This window comes from Pseudonaja textilis, chromosome 5 (assembly GCF_049901715.1).
Source record: "Pseudonaja textilis isolate UNSWEBS1 chromosome 5, rPseTex1.2, whole genome shotgun sequence".
NCBI classification, from domain to species: Eukaryota; Metazoa; Chordata; class Lepidosauria; order Squamata; family Elapidae; genus Pseudonaja; species Pseudonaja textilis.
The window spans coordinates 48,882,369-48,903,106 of record NC_141994.1 but is presented as its reverse complement, the minus strand read 5'-3'; the positions used below and the strand labels follow the sequence as shown (position 1 = coordinate 48,903,106).

At 41.0% G+C, this 20,738-nt stretch overlaps 1 protein-coding gene across 4 annotated transcripts in view; it reads right to left on the bottom strand.

Annotated features, from left to right (window-relative positions):
• Window positions 1-18,827, bottom strand: part of CARD10 (caspase recruitment domain family member 10) — a 47,475-nt gene extending 28,648 nt beyond the window's left edge. Inside the window, exons 1-6 of one of the 4 annotated variants that reach the window (XM_026695867.2) lie at window positions 18,410-18,827; window positions 17,335-17,481; window positions 15,958-16,100; window positions 12,109-12,327; window positions 10,596-10,733; window positions 9,156-9,481 (exon numbers count right to left, since the gene is read on the bottom strand). In XM_026695867.2, the coding sequence (XP_026551652.2) occupies window positions 9,156-9,481; window positions 10,596-10,733; window positions 12,109-12,327; window positions 15,958-16,012 (738 nt within the window). In that variant the 5' untranslated portion in view covers window positions 16,013-16,100; window positions 17,335-17,481; window positions 18,410-18,827. The remainder of the gene's footprint in view (window positions 1-9,155; window positions 9,482-10,595; window positions 10,734-12,108; window positions 12,328-15,957; window positions 16,101-17,334; window positions 17,482-18,409) is intronic. The other 3 variants (XM_087934819.1, XM_087934817.1, XM_087934818.1) reach the window with 3 other exon arrangements.
• Between the last annotated feature and the right edge of the window lie 1,911 nt (window positions 18,828-20,738).

Sequence of the window (20,738 nt, the reverse complement as noted above, 5' to 3'; positions counted from 1 at the left end):
TAGGCAGGGTTGAGATTTTTCTGCTTTAGTAGGAATTATGGTTTTTTAAGCAGTGTTATGTTAGGTTTATGCTTTCAAGTTTCCATGTCCTTCCCATAAAAAAATGCCAAAAAAAATCATGCTTCCAATTTTGGAAATCATACCAGAAAATTCAACAGTGTGGTCAAAATGATTTTAGGCTCTACAATTAAAAAAAATACTACCAATTTATGTTTTAACCAATCAAGCATTTAACAATCAAACATTCCTACACAAATGGAAAACACATACAGCACACTGAAACTACAGCAGACAGTACTCCATCGTTAAAGGGATCAATGCTATAAAATGAGATTCGTAAGCTTTTTTCTCTCTTTTATAAATATAGTCACACACTAAAGGGATTAATGTATATATAAGAATGAGTCTGTCCTTCTTTAACCATAGCTCTATTCTATCTTAGCCTGGGTTGTTCAAGGTAACTTATTTAACAAATTTATATGCTACTCATCTCATAGTACAAGGCAACAATAAGCTACATGTAAAATTGTGAAGAACCATGAACCATGTATTTCAAATTTTGACTTTACCATAAAATCAATAACTTTCATCTGCAATATGGTACAATAATACCAACTTATCTGATGGTTTTAAAGATTTTTGAAATAAAATAATGAAGATGTCTGTGAATTCAAATACTACATGCAAATAAATTGGTATCATGCTGTTAAATTGGTAGGTTCATGCTTTAAACAGAAATACAAATGTTGAAATATCAAAATCTTGAAATAACCAGAAAAATGTATATGCAATATTTCATAGCAGGTAAGTACATATAAATACACTTTCAAAATTCATCCTACACTTCAGAGTGATACAATTAACATGAAAAGATGCCCCATCCCAATTATAACTTGTTTAATTTGCTCAAAAGAAATTGGAATAGTTCTGCCATGGCCTATAAAATAATGCCTTCCCAGAGCAAATACGAAAGCCATTTCAAGCTCAGATCTAACTAAAAAAGGCCAGGACTGCCACCATCTATCATTTTTACAGCATCATCAATATGCATAGGGCTTTGGAACAGTAAAATAGCAGGTGGTGGCTTATTCTTCGGGGACATAATATAATTGGGAAAAAGGGGGGATATAATACATATCTGACACCATATTATTAAATCCAATTATAATTTACACATATCCTTAGATAAGTTATATTCTGGAGGGTCGACATAAGGCCAAGCAAAACAGACAAACAGAAGACCCAGAATTTTATGATGTGTAGGAAGGCAAGGAAACACTGAATGGCCACCTAGAATGCTGCTATACTTGGAGTTCATAGGCTACTTAGTAGGAGGCTTTCTTTGCATGCAATCTGATATATCCACTTAAAAAGTTCAAGTCCCAAGATATATGCAAAACTCCTGCCTCAGATCCCTGCTGCCAATTAGAATTAGAATAGGCCAATTAGAACAGGCAATAATGGACAAAATAGATCAACAGTCTGACCTAGAATAAAGCAGTTTCTTTTTAACCTTTATTGATGGCTGGAAAAGATGACTGAACATATTTGGAACCCTGGGAATTTTGAACTGGAGATGAGAATATTGAGAAGGGACCATAAGTCAAGAATTAAACCCTTTCTTTGTATGCAACACATCCCAAATTTAATTCTGACACCTACAGCTTTATAAATATCAGATATGAAATGATGTTGATGAGCATAAAATCCAGCAGATCTTCCTGGTTAAGTAAATGAATAATCTGGTAGTAGAAAACAACTTGTGTTCCAAACCAAACCATTTTTTTCCTGGGGATACATAGAATAGAATACCTTTATTGTCATTGCGTTCAAAATACAATGAAATTTGAAAGCTACTCCAGCACAGTGCCCCAAACACCACATCACAATCACACTACACAGTGTTTAAAAAAGAAAAATAATTAAAGTAATGATAATAATTAAAAACCTAGTCTAAAACCTATTTAAAACATATATTAAATTAGATTCTTCTTCTTCTTTTTTCTTCAGCGTTTGTCTCGCGCTCGGGCGAGGTCCGCTAATGTCCTTGAGTACTGCTTCCACACCTCTCTGTCTGCCACGCGTGTCGGGTCTGCCTTCGCAATCTCTAGATCGGCCTTGATCGTGTCCATCCAGCGTTGTTTAGGTCTACCACGCGGTCTCGCTCCTCCGACAGTCACCTTCATTACAGATTTGATGATGGATTCTTCCTTGGCGCGCTCACGTGGCCGAACCATCGTAGCCGGGACTGCCTCATGACCGTGGGGATGGGCACGACGTTGAACCGTCTTACGCACTTCTTCGTTCCTGACGCGATCGAGTAGGGTGAGGCCTACCGACCATCGGAGCATTCGCATCTCCATTATCTGGAGTCTGCTTTCGACTTCTTTGGTCGTCGGCCAGCACTCTGCGCCGTATATGGCCACGGGCGCACCACAGAGTTATAGATTTTCGCCTTCAGGCGCATCGGCATCTTCTTGTCACAGAGGACGCCCGTGACGGACTTCCATTTGCCCCACGCTGCATTGATCCTGGCTGCCACCTCAGTTTGTAATAGGCCTTCTTCCCCAAGAGTAGTTCCCAGGTACTTGAAGGTGGAGGCGCGTGGTAGCTCCTGCCCGTTCACGTGGATGGAGCCTGTCATTTCATTGTCAGTGGTCAGGTATTCGGACTTCTTTAGGTTCAGCCGGGCCCGAACTGCTCGAGGCGGTCGTGCCACTGTTGGACTCGGTGCTCGAGTTCAGCCTTGCACAGGTTGGCCAGGAACACATCATCGGCGTAGAGCAGCGTCCATGGGGCGGGCGTGTACAGGTCGTGTGTAATTGTGTCCATCACCAGAATGAACAGCAGTGGTGAGAGAGCAGAGCCCTGGTGTACGCCGACGGTAATATTAAACTCTTCTGATATCCCAGCTGCCGCTTTTACACGGCTTTTGTGACATCTGTATAGGAGTTGGACCCATTGTACGAGCAGCTCAGGCACGCCGTGATCTCGCAGTGCGTACCAGATGAGATCGTGCGGGACACGGTCGAAGGCCTTTTCCAAGTCTAGGAAGGCGGTGTGGGCGGGATTTTCTTCTCTCTGTGAGCCTCCATCAGCATCCGCACACCGAAGATGGCGTCGGTGGTGCCGCAGTTCTTGATGAATCCAGCCTGGTTGACGCTGATGTCGACGATGTCCCGAATAACTTATCAAGGACGCGTTCAAAGATCTTCATAGTGTGTGACAGTAACCTGACCGGTCTGTAATTGGAGCAGTCCGCTGGGCTGCCCTTTCCCTTCCAGATCGGAACAGTGGTGCTGCGGTACCAGTCGTGTGGCACTTTTCCCGTGGAGACGATGTTGTTGAACAGCTCGCACAGCCACAATGCCGAGCCCGGTAGTGCCTTTTTCCAGAAGTCGGCAGGGATGTCGTCTGGTCCTGTTGCCTTACCGTTTTCATGGCCTTGATGGCGTCGGCGACCTGCTGGCATAAATGCCTGAGACTGGGCCTTCAACTGGGTCACCTCGCGGGGTTCGTGGGTGTGGGAACTCCTCGGTGGAGATCTTCTCGAAAGTATTGCCGCCACCTCTCCGCAGCGTCTCTGGGGTTGACGATCAAATTTCCCCTTTCGTCGTTGATCCCATGAAACTGGTCAATGTCCAGGGTCTTCCTGTGTCTGCTTTTGGCTAGGCGGTAGATCTCATTCTCGCCTTCTCGCGTGTTCAGCTTCTCGTAGATGTCATCGTAGTGGGAGCTTCTGGCTGTCGCTACTGCTTTCTTGGCTGCCTTTTTGGCCGCCTTGTATTCGCAGAGCTTCTCGCTGGTCTTGTCCTGAAGAAAGGCCTTGTAGAGCCGTTTCTTCAGGTGTACGGCATCTTGTACTTCCGGTGTCCAGAGCCATGTATCTCGTTCGATGCGTCTCCGTCCTGGCTTGGTGCAACCAAGCTGTTGGCAGCCGGACAGTGTGAACAGTGCTCTTCAGCATGGACCACGCTTCCTGTGGCCCGTCGACCATCTGCAGGAACTGCTCCGGTTTGATGAGGGGTCCCGCCATCTTCTTCTGGTTCCACCACTTGATTCGTGGCTGGTCTGCATTCCTTTTGTCAATCCTGGTCTTGGGCTTGCTGATCCTGATCTTCGCCATCAGCAGCCTGTGCTGACTGCTCGATTCGTACGGGTACACCTTGGCGTTGAGCATGTTTTTAGCGGCTCTTCGTCGTACGATGATGTAGTCGATCTGTGTGTGGTGGCTCCCGTTTCTGCTATGGTAGGTGAGGAGTTGAGATTCTCGCCTAATGAAGCAGGTATTCGTGATGGTCATATCATGGGAGTCGGCAAAGTCCAGGATCCTCTGGCCATTCTCATTCGTATCGCCTGTGCCGTGCCCACCGTGGCACTGGTGTCCGTTTTTGTCCCGCCCTACATGACCATTCAGGTCGCCCGAGATGATGGTGTCGCCTTCGTGTGGGATCTGCCTGAGTTGGATGTCGAGCAGTTCCCAGAAGGTATCCTTCTCCTCCTCGTGACATCCGGTCTGAGGGGCGTAGGCAGACAAGATGTGTAGGCGCTGCCTCTCGGTCGCTACGACGATTATCATCAGTCGTTCTGTGAGGCGCTTAACTTCTGCGACGGAACTTTGCCAGCTTGGACTGACAACCACAGCTACACCGCCGGTTTTCCTTACAGCTGGTGTATATGATCTTGTAGCCGTCTATAGTCGTAGCCTTGTTGCCCTTCCAGTGAGTTTCCTGGAGGCAGCAGATGTCCAGCTTCCTGTCCCGCATGGCCCTGACGATCTCGGTCGAGCGTCCAGTCAGCGAATCCACGTTCCAGGTGGCCACCTTGAGCGTCTGGCAGTCCTCTGTTCCCCGCTTGCGTTTTTTCACACGGATCGGGTAGTCTCCGTGCACATCGGACCCGGACGCAGTCGCCATAGCTTTCTCACACGGTGCAGGTGCGCCGTGCTTTCCGCGTGGACCATTTCGTTGATTTTTGGCACAGGCCAATGGTCTCCTGCGCCCGTCGGTTCCCCCGAACGCGGTAGCATTGGACGTGTGTTTTGTAGTGGACGTTTCCACCATGTTGATGCGGCATTTGAGTACTCCAGCCGGCCTGTCGCGTGGGCCTGTCGTCGGAGGGTCTGCTCTCAGTTACGGTCAGCGTTTGACGGCTTTGCGCATCCAGGGGACACCACTTGGAGGTGGCAGACCGCTCGTCCCCATATATTAAATTAGATAGTTTAAAAATACCACTTTATACATAGAACTAAATCACAAATGTACTGTTTGATTCAAGACAATTATTGCCTTGGAAAAGGCAGTCTATCAGTCCTCATTCATATTTCGAATTATTACCATCAGGGAGACCTATAACATCTCCCTGATGGTAATAATTCAAAATATGAATGACCAGATACTTTAGAAGAATACTATTTGTTATGCATGAAACTACAATTTGATTTTCATCAAGTCTCACTGTTGCATAAGAACAATAAACACAGTTCAATTCCCACACAGCATAGCCATAATCTTGGGTTGTTTTGGCTTTTCCCACAAAGACTTTTTTGACTTACTCGAAAGGATCATCTGAGGTTTACCATTTTTATAGGAGACACTTTGCTCACTCCCATTCATTGCTTATGTCATAATTCTAGTATTAAGTGTGTTGCAAAGAATGTGACAGAGTCTACAGCAAGAAAGAATCCTATGTTCTTGGGACCAAGAACTGGGCTTAGCCTTCTGACTCTGCATGAACTGGTGACTACAGGTAGTCCTTGACTTAAAACAGTTCATTTAGTGATCATTCAAAGTTACAGCAGCACTGGAAATATGACTTATGATCATTTTTCAAAGTTATGACCCTTGCAGCATCCCATGATCATGTAATCAAAATTCAGACACTTGGCAACTGGTTCATATTTATGATCATTGCTCTATCCCAAGGTCATGTGATCACCTTTTGCGACCTTCCGACAACCAAAGTCAATGGGGAAGCCAGATTCACTTAACAATCAAGTTACTAACCTATCAACTTAGCAACTGCAGCAAGAAAGATTGTAAATGGGACAAAACTTACTTAACAAATGTTTCATTTAACAACAGAAAGCTCAATTATGGTCAAAAGTTGAGGATTACCTGTATTACATCTACAAAGATTAGAATGAGAGGTTGCAATGGAGACTGAGTAATACTTCAAGGAATCAAAGGATGCCCTAAATCAGTAGGGGCTAACTTTTTTGGCTCCTGTGTGGAAAATTGTGCTGTGTCCTCACCAGCACCCAGAATGCAATGCGTGCTGGGGGGGCCCACGCCCTCTGCGCATGTGCACATGACACCCCCGTGTGCTGTGCATCTCTGCGCATGCACGCGCGATGCCCCTGTGCGCCAGTCTCCTGTGTACCCCCACCCCCCACACATGCATGCCAGAACAATCAGCTGTTGGGCAGCAGCGTGTGCACACACAGTGGGGCTCTTCTGGGTGACCTCTCACGTGCCGGCAGAAGTGGCTCTGTGTGCCACTTCTGGCATGCGTGCCATAGATTCACCATCACAGCCCTAGATGGTTAAGCAGGCTCAGAAATGGCAAGGAATGTTTAAACTTGCTATGATCAATAAGTACTGAAACTAATACTTGTGCCTGGGTTTTATTTTAAAACTGTATGTGAATAACATCTGAACTATTGAATAACATAGTATTCAGGGGTGGGATTCTAGAAGTTCACACCTATTCGCTAGAATGGGTTGTTAACATTCTAAGCAGTTCGGAGAACCAGTTGTTAGAAGAAATTACTGGCCTAATCCTGTAAGGAAGGCAGGAAGGAAACATTCTGGTGTTGCTTACAGAAACTGCCTCTCCATTAACCCTTAATACATTCTTGGCAGGACTAGACTTCCTGTCTCAGGAATGTCTCTGGAGTTTTTTTCCCCTCCTTTGCTGGTACTTTGCTTGTGTGGAGTGACCATTCAAAGTTACAATGGCACTGAAAAAAGTGACTTATGACCATGTTTCACACTTACTCCTGTTGCAGCATCCCCACAGTCATGAGAGGCCAGGCGAGGAGATGCGTGCTTCAATGTGAGTGATACTGAATTGGCCACGCCCAACCAATAACATGACCACCAAGCCACACCCACCAACTAAGCCACGCCCACAGAACCGGTTGTTAAAAAATTTGAATCCCACCCTTAATAGTATTGGTTACTTTCATGTCATCTTCTTTGTTGTTTGTTACCTTGTTGACTCTGGTTTTGGCTTTAATCTTATGTTTATCCTATGCCCAAAGTTCTGGTGTGTGAGTTGGGCAGTTCTAAAAATCAAATCAATAAATAAATGTAGATATGCTCCTATGGATCCATACATAAAATGCACTTGCTATTCAGAACAATCTTGGCCATACTGGACTAAAACTCCCAGGTAAGCAATTCGCAGAACTCTCATCCCTGGCTATACTGGTTGGGAAGATGGATACAGTGGGGCAGAGAATATACACATCTATCCTAAATGTGGTTTTTTCAAAAGGCAACAAGACTTTGTTTTTTCTTGAAGACATTTCACTTTTCATCTAAGAAGCTTCTTCAGTTCTTGGATGAGAAGCAAAACATCTTCAAGGAAAAACAAAGTCCTGTCACCTTTTGAAAAAGCACCTTTCAGGCAACCATGACCACGATGACTGAGAATCTCCATAGATATTATATCATTCCTCTCCAAATTTACAGAAGCATAAAGAATGGTGGAAAGTCTCTCCTAATTTTATTCCCAGAACTGAAATTCAATAACAAAGATTAAGGTGAGACTATCAAGAGTGTCTGAGACTGCCCAATTCAGCCAGTGGATTTCTATGGATAAATGGGAATTTGAAACCAGATCCAGTCCAAACTTTAACTATTTTGCTGCCACACCATTCTACCACATCCAAAAGATACCTAATTTAAGACACAAAATATTCTTTTCTTCCAATAATAAATGCAATCTGAAGCTGCTGCATTTTTAAAAATGCAGATGACCTCAAGACCTGCTATATATTTGCCACCATTAAGTTTTAGATTATGCACATAAAACAATCTCCTACCTTAAGAGCCACATCTGAGAAATTTGGAAAAAATGCCCTACTTTCCCCAACTCAAGCACTATCATAACAATAATATTGTTAAGTATTTTAATCTTATTCTTTCTCATCTCTCCCCATCTGTTGTCTTTATGTGACTTGATTTTTAAACAGACTATTGCTAAACAGAGGGTTGGAAGTGATTTGGGAGACAGTTTAGCTAAAAAGTGGTTTCAGAGATATAAATGGTAACTTGGGAATTCCATCAAAAAGGGACAAAGATTACCCTGGGAAATTAGCTTTCTGTCTAAGGTGATTAGGTATTTTGCAGTTGGATGAATACCTGCTGATGCTGATCATACAGCAAATCTAGCAGAAGTGCACAATTACACCAAACAGAAAAACTGTTAGTACAGAGTAAAATTTTAAATATACTTATAAATCATAATTTTGTTATCATTGTCTCTAATTTAAAGATTCATAAACACAAGTGCCAAACACATTTGTTCAGTCACTGATTTTCAGAGACTCTGCTTAGATCTAAAACGATAAATCTGTCTTCCCTAAAAAAGATACCAGCAATGTCAAACTATGGAATTTCCTAGCTAATAGGGGTCACAGACATAAAGGAAAGTCATGTTGAATAGAACCTACACTCAACTTGGCTTCAAATTTCAAAATTGGCATTTCACAAATCCTGGGGAGGCAAGGGTTGGAGGGGGTTGGCATTTAAGAGAATCATCTAAGTCATGAGTTACACTGGAGATAAACATAGATTAAGAGTATTCAGGAACACTTAGGAAAAAAACCTACGGCAGACAGGAAGGAACAGCAGTAAACTCAGCAGAGAACAGAATTAAAAAGGCACGGGTGCAGGTGAGAATTCATCCAAATGAGCAATGTAATGAAAAACTAAGGAACAAGAGAACCAATTTTATATCAGACATAGCATAAAGTGCCAAGAAATGGAAGCAAGATGAACTGGTTTTCTGGTACTTTTCTATAATTTTTTTTTACTAGTATTACATTTACCCAAATACTATTTTAATAACAAAATAACCTTCAATCAAGAGAAAAGAGCTTGCTTTAATTTGGACATAATTCCACTGTATTGAATTGCTCACCATACCCCAAGTTGCAGATCCCTACTCCTTAAGACAGCAGTGTTTTTCTCTTCACATAGTTGTGCATAGCGCATGGCCAGCAAATAATTTTCATCCTTCAGCCTCAGCAGCTCCAGGCTGTTGGTATCCCATTCTTCTTGGAACCTCTGCCAACGTTCTTGCATTTTCTGTAATCTCTGGAGGTGTTGCTTCAACTGGCTACATTCCTTTTCTAAGCCTTGGTTTTTTATCTGGAGCTGGTGTTCTTTGGCCAAGTGCTCCTTTCGTTGGGCCCTCACCTTCTTCACCTCCATCATCAGGAACTGAGTCAGGCCTTCAGGACCCTCCTCATCTGGAAAAGGGACAGAGGAGGACCATTGAATTAGTCCCACAAGTAGACAAAATGCTAGCAGCCCTCAATCAGAACATCATGTGCAATTCACACAGTAAGCCAACTTGTCAAACACCTACTTAATTTGCAAGTACTTAATATGTAAAATAACATGTTTATATACATGCATGTATGCTTAAAATTGGGGCAATCGTCACTGCAAGCACACAGCAACACACTTAGCTGCATAAGGTGCAAAATACCACTTTTTCATGGTAAAACTGTTCTACAGAAAATCTTAAGTATCTGACACTTCTGGCAAATAAAATTCCTTTGCTCAAATCTATATGAATGTACATGCATTTCAATTTGCATTTCTTGAGAACTGTACCAGATTTTCTGTGAGGCCTATTTATTGTTACATACCTCTCTCTAATATGGAGATGTTTCTCTAATGCATACCTATCAAGTACATATTTTGCATTCAGAAAACACAAACTGTATAACCACATGGCAATTTATAAAAATGCAAGCAGAGTGGATTATTTTAAGAATAAATGAACTCAAACTGTATATTTTGCTTTTATTTTTGCAAGAGAGCTGTTCAAATAAAAATAACATTTGTTCAGAGATAACAGTGTTATGACAATATAGGAGTCGATTCACATACAGCAACAAAAGATATATCAGTGGAAGCGGTAGAGAAAAGGCAAAACAGTTAATCAATATACAGAAACATAACTTTGGTATCATGAAGCATTCTATAGTACTGCCCTGAATAGATCCATAAACCAAAGACAACACAAATTTAAGCTATTTCTATCTCTTCAAATCTCAAAAGCAGATTGTTTTGATTACCAATAAAAGGCCAGTTCTAGAGTATCTCATCTTCTAAATGACAACCGCTTTATGTTAGGAAGGCATTCAAAACAAAACCAAAAATGACAAATATATGAATTTCAGTACAATACAAGCCGAGCAATCTCACATAAAATTCTCCGTATCAGCAGAAAGCTCAATAAAGGATCCATTTATGCAAACTATATATCAAGAGCTTTGAAGGCCCTCCTTCTTCCAAAGTAGAATCAAGCTTCTCTAAATCTGACTGAATAGTGTGTTTCTTACAATCTCTTACCCAAGATTATAGAGCAACGCTGAACAGGTTGTTTTCCTGTCAGTCGGGTGAAATGTTCAGGATAATAGAACTCCAAGGACTCTAAGAATGCCTCATAGCCTCGCTTCCCTCGCCTTCGAAGGATATCCATCAGGAGTCCTGCAGAGATATTTTTTTTAAAAAAATCACATGGATAGGATACAAACAACTAACAACCAGAATCCTAGATTGGGTGATTGCGTATCACATAAAGCCATCATGTGCTTAATTCTGGCTCATTAAATAAACCATGATTGAATAAATAACCATTAGCTTGGTTTACAATCACACTAAATCATAAATTAGAATTTAATATAGTAGCCTTATTGCTTTTCTAGAAATATAAAGCCAAAAATCGTAAAAAGGCCACCTGGTCTATCCAGGGACCTGCAACTTTAAACACTCGAAAAGCCATTTGTACCCGTTTCCCACAGAAAAGAAAACACTGGGAGCCACAAAACCCTTTTGACATCTAAAATTAAGATAAAATTGTATATATCGTTTTTTTACCCTTATGCTATGTATAAAAACAACTACAGTGTGTTGCATTTATGAAATCAATGAACTGCCATAGAGAAAACATTTTTTTTATTTCTGCATGCAACAAAAACATTTTGAACTCCCCCCCCCCCAAAAAAAAACAGGTCAAAAAGCTCAATAAATCGCATGCTGGCGGGTATTGCACATCGGTGGTTATGATGCATGTTCTGAGCGACAAGGAGCCACAGCAGAGGGATGAAAGAGTCACATGCAGCTCCAGAGCCACAGGTTGCAGACCCCTTGCCTAACCTTTATAAAATCAGCAATGGCCCTTTAAATTAACAGGATGTGAGAGCCAAGTCAAGAGAGCAGGATTAGGGAAATGTCTTAGGTCTTATGCAAGGTTAAACAAAAGAGAAACCATAATCAATACAGGTAGTTCTCAAGTTATGACCCTAATAGAGTCTGCCCATCAGTGGTTTATTGTGGATGTAATTTTTCTGAAAACTACCAGTAAATGCAGTTATTCACTCAGTGACACAGCTAAAAATGTTATAAATTCACTTAACGATCACAACCAATTGTAGATTTAAGTCAATGATTACATTAACATTATCTTGCTATGGTCAGCTGACCAATCAATAAAGTTATACAATACTATACCATTAGCATGCTCCATCAACAGCAAAGGGAAACTTAAAAAATATCAATAACAGAAATTAAACAGAAATAAAAAATATAGAAGGTGAATTTTGTTTTTCTTTTCGCTGGGCTTTGAGAACATCTAAGTTAGTCTTCAGTTCCATAAAGCCTTAACGTTAACAAACTGCTGGGCTACATACAAAACTTTGGTCTGCTTTAACATGGCTTTTTAAAGCTATCACAGAATCACGATGGAATCCCTTGAACAGGCCCTTCCTTTCATGCAGGAACCAACTAACTCTGTATTGTACTTTACACAAAAAAAAACCTTTCCACCAATTTCTCCTCCATGCAAATTCCAAGTATCTCTCACCTGTTCGGTTGCTCCTACATGGGAACCGATAGGCACTCAACACCTCTTCTTCATCCTGTTCATCTATCACACGACATTGACGCAAGTAGGGTGTCAGCTTTTCTGGATTCAAAGAGCGAGTTAGTTGGTGCCGCACACTCTCAATCTTCTCCCACAAAGCTTCCTCTTCTTCCTGTTCTTCAGAAAGACTTTGGACCTCGTTGATACCATCTTCAGGCCCTATGAACACATATTGAGTGTAGATTTTTCACATTATTATAATGTATACGAAAGGTTAAAGTGGGGATTTCAACTTCTGCCCAGAAAATGGAACCAGCCTAGGGCTGTTCTTTATTGGAGACTAAACACCACAAAGTGTATTTGTTTTTAGACTCTGGGCAGCTTACAATAGTTAATAAACACATTAAAAATCATAATTAGTAACAATCAAAGCATCAAAACTATAGAAAACTGAGGTAAAGTAAAAAAAAAAAAAAAGCAGATGAAGGAATGTTAGCAGAACCACTTCACTAGTTCAACGATCCCTGGAGTTCCCAACCAAATCTTGAAGAAGCCTCAGAAACTTAGAAAAGATGAGGGGGCAGAAGATTCCAAAATGTGAGTGCTGCTGCTTAAGCCCCATTAAATGTAACTCGCTAGACTATGCAACCTGTAACATTCCCTCTCTGCTGGATCTGGTAAGATGGGCATCAGAACAGAATTGGAAAGGACCTTGGAGGTCTTCTAGTCCAACCCCCACTTAGGCAGGAAACCTATACCATTTCAGACAAATGGCTGTCCAATCTCTTCTTAAAAACTTTCAGTGTTGGAGCATTCACATTCAGCATTCATATGAAGTTGGGGCAAGGTGGTCCCTCAAATAACCTAATGCCAAGACCTACATTTTTCATGAACATAGAATTAAATTTGGGAGGGGAGTCTTGGGGAGTTTCTTAGTTTTATAAAAGTATAATATTCCTATTTTAAGGCACACAAAATAATAAGGACTATGCACAAGCTGAAGAGGTAGCTGTTTTAACGTGTTCCAAGCATGTGCTATCTATGTGCCTACAAAATCTCTAAATCACAATTTGCCTTTCAAATGCAAATATCTGTACAGCATAATAATAATATATAATACATAATAATTTTCCTACGCTTTCCATCTCAAAATGACAAGAACTACTAAAGTCAGAAATAGCACCAAGGGTTGTAAAAAGGGATGTCAGGAACCACATCTAGCATAGTCTGCAAGTTATGAACTGCTTAAAAGAGAAAACAATTATCTCCAAATAAATACTATCAACAAGGATGACAAGGACATACAGTAAAAAGTATTCCAAATTATAATGTATTTCAGATGGCTGTGCAAGCAGGAGATTATGACAGTTTAATTGAAGACATCTATTAGACTTACCAGATATATGAAGTCTTGGACATCCCTGATAAAACATCTAAATATTGTCACTGTTTTTTCTATTTTTATCTATTTCAAAACCTGTCTTCATGGTGAAACATTTAATGTCTTGAACATGGAATAATCTGAATGCAGTTCTCTGGCTCAAATGATTCATGCAATTTTCAGCCCTCAATCTAATGTGTAAAACTCTCAGTATCATCCAAGTCTCCAAATCTAATCTTACTCACTTCTCTTTCTAGTACCAAGCCATGATTTGTGGGACAAACTACAATGGTACCATTCATACAATTTGCTACACCTAATTTAGCACATCATACAACAACAGAAGAAGCACAAGGGCCAAAGTGGCATGCAGAAAAAACAATAGTCATATATACAATGTTGCAATGCCACGGTGTTTTCAGATCTGACTCTGATTGACTGTAGCCTTGATTGACTTTGATAGTAGCAATTTACAAAATCCTTCCAACCCCAAGATAAAGCAGAATTCTGAGAATTGAAACCCAAATTTCTTAAAGTGACCACGATTGAGAAACACTGGCCTAATACATACTTATTAGAGACAATCATCGTTTGGCCAAACCAAACAGAATGGGAGGGCATTTTAGAGTTTATACCATTCACATAGAAGGAAAATCCAGCTATTCAATAATGTGAAGTCTTCAATAAGCAAACAAAAGTATAATAATTATTCAAACAGATGTAGGCAACTTGGGCCCTTCAAATATTGCTAAACTACAATCCCAAAAGTCCTAACTATCCCAGTCAGTAAGCAGAACCATGTAAGGAGCCATAAGTTCCCTCTGCCCTTCCCTCCAATATAAATCAACATCCCTAATATTAAGCAAACTACAATTATTATCTCCACTAAAAAAAAAAAAACAACCTTAGACTTTACTCCAGGGGACAAAATTACTAGGAATGCATGCAGTCACTCCCTCAACAAAGAGCAAAGTTTCTAAGAACTTCCAAAGCAGCAAAATAAGCTGTTTGGTTGCCTGAGCAGGACTTCCCGCTGTTCTTCTATTCCCTCTTCAAGGAGTTTCCACAGCCTTCTCTAAAGCACTTAACAGTCAAGTAGAAGATTAACATATCCAAAGTCTTCAAACATACAGATCCAAATAGGTGCTTTTCTACCAAAACCATTTTAGCAATTTCAGTGATAGCCAGCAGAGATGGATATATTACACAACTGTGGAAACAAGGGTCACTATTTGATTCTGAAGTCTAACTTTAACTGCCTTCCCTTAACAAAGGGAATTGGAATTTGACAAGTTGTTGAAAACTCAAGGCAAATTACCAGGAAGCCTGTACATTATGAAAGTTAGTTTAACAACTTTCTGAATAACCCATAACTGCTAGGTTCATACAACAGATGCAAAACGCAATTAACCACTTTTTGGCTTAACACAATGCAAGAATGCATATTGTAATTCTCAGAGTAAAATTTATTAGTTTACTATGTTGTATCACATGATTCATGATGAATGTATCTATGATGACTATGATCATGATTTATTACTTATCTTTTATCTGAGAGCTTATGCACCAAAGCCAAATTCCTTCTGTGTACAATCACACTTGGCCAATAAAGAATTCTGTTCTGTTCTGTTCTGTTGTTCTGCTCTGCTCTGCCTCAGAGATACCATTAATCTTCATAAAATTTCAAGCCTAAAATTTCCAGTCAGAATAAGGAAGTATAGCAAAAATATCAAATTACCAACAACAAGCAAAGATCTTAACAGGGGTGGGATGCAAATATTTTTACTACTGGTTCTGTGGGTGTGGCTATCTGGGCATGGCCATGTGACTGGGTGGTGTGGCTTTTTTTTTTACAGCACCCCTAACCGCCCCTTTTTGCCTCCTGGGCCTCAGGGAAGCCCCCTGGGTGAAGCAGTAAGACAGCAAGGGGGACCCCGGCACAGCTGATCATCAAAACAGCTGATCATCAGGAAGAAATAAATACCAGTAAGGACTGACTGGGAGGAGAGGAGAGGGGCCAGCCAAGGGCACAATTTGCTGGTTCTCCGAACTGCACAGAATCTTAACAACCGGTTCTACTGAACCAGTAGAATCCTACCCCTGGATCTTGCTACATTTAAATGAAAAAAAAAAGCAGTACTGAATGTTGTTCCAGGAGTCTTAGTTCTACAGCAGCTTTCCAAATTGGCTGCCACTCATGGTGAGAGGTTTATAAGAACTCTTTAGTTTAACACATCTGGAGGACTTCAGGATGGGGAAAAATTGATTCACAGAAAGTTTAATTCTATAGCAGTATATTTTGCTTCCATTCCCATAGCAGTCTTGTTCAGCCAATCTATCTTGCTATAGCAATATTTTTTTCAAAAACAGAAGCAATAGAGTGAAGATAAAATAATATGGTCTACTCTGTTCATGTCATACAAGCAACAAGACAAGACAATTAAAAGATAAATTCAAAGTATACAGACCATTTTGTTCTGTGTCCAAAGTAACTGAGCTGTTCCATTTGTGGGGAGAATCCATAGCTTGGAATTCTTGGGATAAACCAACTTCAATTTGGAGTAGTGGAAATGCTTGAGAGCAAACACTGATCAAAGAAAATGGAAGAAGGCTAGAAAAATCAATGATATGATACAACATAAGGAAGCATCATATATTCATAGATTAAAATTAAAAGTTTATCCCTTACTCTGTCTCCCATGACAATGGTTTCCAATAAGACATTACATGGTAAATAAAGGGCCAAAGACAGAAAAACAGAAATTGCTAGGTTCCTATCAAATAATACTTTGGCTTATTATAATGACTGAACTTTCTCCATCATGCTTTCTTGTAAGCTAGTTCATTATGGCTTGTTCAAATTATATAAATGTAGCTAAGCCACAGAGATAGTCTGGACTTACACATCATACTAACACATGTTCTATCTTGCTATGGTTTGTTTAATCAGCTACAAAGTCATAATCAGTAATGACTAGGAGTTCACAATATACTAAGATCAAACCAAATTGTGAATTAGGCATTTCCACATGAGATCTTTGCACTAGTTCATATTAAGGTCACCATTTATCCAATCTCATGATGTTTGCTGCATCCTGGAGCCAAATCTACATACTGATAGCTCAACTGATGTTTTGCTGAAATGGCAGCATTTATCAGGAGTCTTCCCTGTCACTAACAAAAAAGCATCTTTTCCTACTTCCCTTTCACCTATCATTTCCCCTTCTGTCACCATAGAGTTGTTTTCATGTTTTAAGCTATGCAGAACTGAAGTCATTTGCATATCATCTTCAAATCAATTAGAATGGATAGGAAAATGAAAACAGCACTATGGCATATTTGTATAGAAGTATTCATGGGATGATCCATGAACTAGTTACACCAAAACACAATTGGGTTCTTGGAACTTTAACAACTGCTGGCTGATATCTTCAGATTGGAAAAAGCCATTTATGTCAAACTATTGCTTAGAGCAGTGAAAATGACACTCCTATTTCTCTATGAGTTAAATATGAGCAGGTTCAGGTCTTTAATTCTCCCAAGTCTAACTAAGGTTAAGAGACTAGGGCCAGAATTCTAAGGAAATGTTTTGAATCATCAATCCCAGACATGCAAACATGTTGATGATTCATAGCGCACAGAACTCATCACATACACATAGTTTCCTTGAGGTTATGTAGTTTCTGCATTACTAGACTGCATAAATCCTGTATCCAAAGAACTATATATCTATTCCTTGACGGTGAAAGAAGGTAACAGATTGAAAATCACACATTAATATAAAACTAAAACATTTAAAATAGCCATTACGATTAGATAATAGCCACTGCATTTGTCCATATTACCTTAATTGCCGTGCCACAGAGATTCAAATAATATTAAACCAAGTTTTCTTTAGAAAACCTTTTAAGTTTACACATTCTTCTCAGTGCCAGAATAAACATCTCTTGTCCATCATGCTCCTCAGGCAATTTGGAATATCCTAAATAAGTCTGAAAAAACACAATATCTTGTCTCAGTATTACAATTCTTGCCTTTTAACTGATTTGCTAAATGCTGATGCTTCTTTTCATCTCTAAATAGTTAAATATCCTTCCTTCCCTTGTTTGCCACACTTTTCTTTCTCTCCTGAAACTTGAATATTTCAAGTACACGTAGCTTGCACTTTGTCACATAATATTATGAATCAATTATAAAGGAAAGGTTATGGATAATAAAACTTTTTACCCCACCTTAAATGACCTTGTTATTCAAATATAAACAATGGTCTAATGACAACACTGTGCCAGCAGTTTAAGAAATCTGAAATCACAGTTGGGTTTATAGTTAAGCCACCTAGGGGTAATCCCCATAACCAAGACCTAATGCCATAAGTCATATCTGCAGGTGTGATAGAACGAAAGAAAATGAGAGACAACTCCTAGGACAAGGCTACTCCTTCACAGCAATAGCTGCAGGCAAATCTCTCCATCTTCATGGGAGAGGGAGAAAATATCACTTTTAGCCACTGTTTGTTGGAAAAAATCACAATGGCTGGGTTCTGCAAACATCCTGAGTTAGAGACTAAGGTAGAGCAACCTTTTTCCCATGCTATCTTGGGCCTCATGCCTAAGCCACTTGAGAAATACCACGTAGAGTGTGCTTATTCAAAGTTGTTATCTATCAACGCTGAAACATTGCACCATTTAGATCCATGGCTCTTTTTGCAAAGAAGTGAGAGAGAAAGGGAGAGAAAAAGAAAATAAAAGACAAATATGCAATCCCCTCAGTTTTACATCCTTGGCCTTAGTTGCTGCAGGATTCGTTGACATCCGCTCATGAGAAACAAAAGACCCGCTAAGACGCCGCCAGCATCGGAAAAACGCGCCGCTTTTTTCCCCCTTTTTTTCTCACAAAGGGGACCACGAGAGCTCGCGTTACCTTAAAACTTCTCAGCCGACGGGCTAATTGCAGAGGGAAGAAACTCTCGAGCTGAAGGGGTCCTTCTTCGCTTTTGCCCGCTTGCCTTCCTCGCCCTCTCCTCCTCACTTCCTAACCTTGCCTACTCATTCTGCCCGCCTCAAGGCGAGACGCACACCTGATGGCCGCAGTCAACAGCCGCTTCCTCCGGGCCAGAGAGGTGGGCGGAAAGGCAGGCAGAGGCAGATTGGCAACTGAATGAAGCATTCGAGGTGGCTTGAGCCCAAACAAGTCCCGGCAGCCCCTCGGCCTGCTCAGGAATGCGTGCGGCTGGATTCCATTCCCAGAGGGGGAGAAACTCACCCCCGCGGGCGGGGATGGCACACAAAAGCCGAAAAGAACACGGGAAGAGGTTAAGCGGCCCAGGCACCCTCAGCCTAACTCTAGAGAAGGGCGGGATTTTTTATTGTACCTCCAGCGCTTTTCACGCATTCCTTGCATACACATTTAGCAGGCGTCGGCGGTGTGGTCACTGCCAAAGTAAAGGAGCTTCGCGTGAGGGTTTGTGGCTGGGCTCGTAGCCGCGCTCAATCACAAGGTGATAGCTTTGGCTTCGCGCCTGAAAGGAATCCCCCGCCTTGTTTGGTGGCTCCGTGGGTTGTATAACCCTAGCCGGTTGTGCCTGGTTTAATTGTGGTTAAACTTCGCCGTTGAGGGATGCGAGGATTCCACAGGGGAGTTTGCGTGCAGAGGTGCCTCGGAGGTGTATCCGGGGACAGAAATCCAGGCACCTGCGGCGCAGCGCTTGGACCTCATTGCCTCGTCTGAAAAGCGTCAAGTGATGGGGCAGAAGCGAAGAAGTTTGGCGATGTTATGATAATACAACCGAGGGCTTGGACCTACCCCCTGTTTTGCATTTCTTTTTTAAAAAATATTTTGTTATCTACCTGAGCTTCTACATAGTTAATGATGCTCCTTTTAATGTTTACTTCTAAAATGTAACATATTTTTCTGGAGCCCATTTTATGACTTTTCTTGCCACCATTGTTAAATGAATCACTGCCATTGATAAATTAGTAACCCGGTTCTTAAGTGAATCTGGCTTCCCCATTGACATTGGTTGTCAAAAAGTTGCCAAAGGGGATCACATGACCTTGAGATATAGCAATGGTAATAAGCATCTGAATTTTGATTACATGATCATGGGGATGCTATAAAAGTTGTGAGAAATGGTCATGTCACTTTTTTCAGTGCCATTGTAACTTTGAACAGTCACTGTTGCAAGTTGAGAACTACCAGTAGTGCTTTTGACAAGCCAACCATAGGGCTATTTAGTTTAGTTTTAGTTTAGTTTACTTTATTGTCACTGCACCTCATACAACGAAATCAAACACCATCTTCAGTGCACATCATGACCATGAAAATAAACACAAACACACATCCTTCACACTCCACACATTGAATTGAAAACCCCTGACACCACACCAACACTGCACTATACAGCAGAATTCAACAGAGTTACTGCCCTGGGATAGAAGCTGTTTTTCAGCTTGTCCTTGTTTTTATTATTCTGTACCGTCTGCCAGATAGCAATAGTTCAAAAAAAGAGTTCCCAGGATGAGATGGATCTTTGAGAATGTTTTGAACTTTCTTAAGGCAGTTGGAGCTATAAAGCTCTTCAAAAGAGGGGAGAATACAACCAATGATCTTCTGGCCAATGATGTTAACCCTCTGGAGTGCTTTCCTATCTGCCACTGTGCAGTTGACAAACCATACAGTGGTGCAGTAAGTTAAGATACTCTCTATGGTGCAGCGGTAGGTCATCAGCAGTTTTTCATTCGGTTGTTGTTTTCTGAGAAGTCTCAGGTAGTACAATCTCTGCTGGGCCCTTTTGACCAGGGCTGCAATGTGGGTACCCCAGGTCAGGTCCTCTTTTAGGGTAACACCCAGAAACTTAAAACTGGCCACTTGCTCCATATTTAAAGAAGGACTAGGGTTCTAGAACAATTAAGTATCGTTTTTAAGCAAGCATAGTATATACACACACACCAGGGTAACCCAATAATTTCTGCACAAGCTCATGATGTATGCAAAGACCATGCCCAATTTAGATCAACGCCACCTTTGCTTATTCCTCCAATGCCACTGCATTTCCAAAGGTCAATGACAGGAATAGCTCTCAGTCCAGGATAAATGTTCAAGCATAAATTGGCAGCCCTTCTTAGCAGTTTTGATAAGAATATCTGCCATTACATTTCCTCCCTGAAGAATGCACAATCTGAATACAACAATGTGAAGAGTCTGGGTGTGCCATGATTACCTCCTTGTTTTTCCCCTTCCACATCTGGGT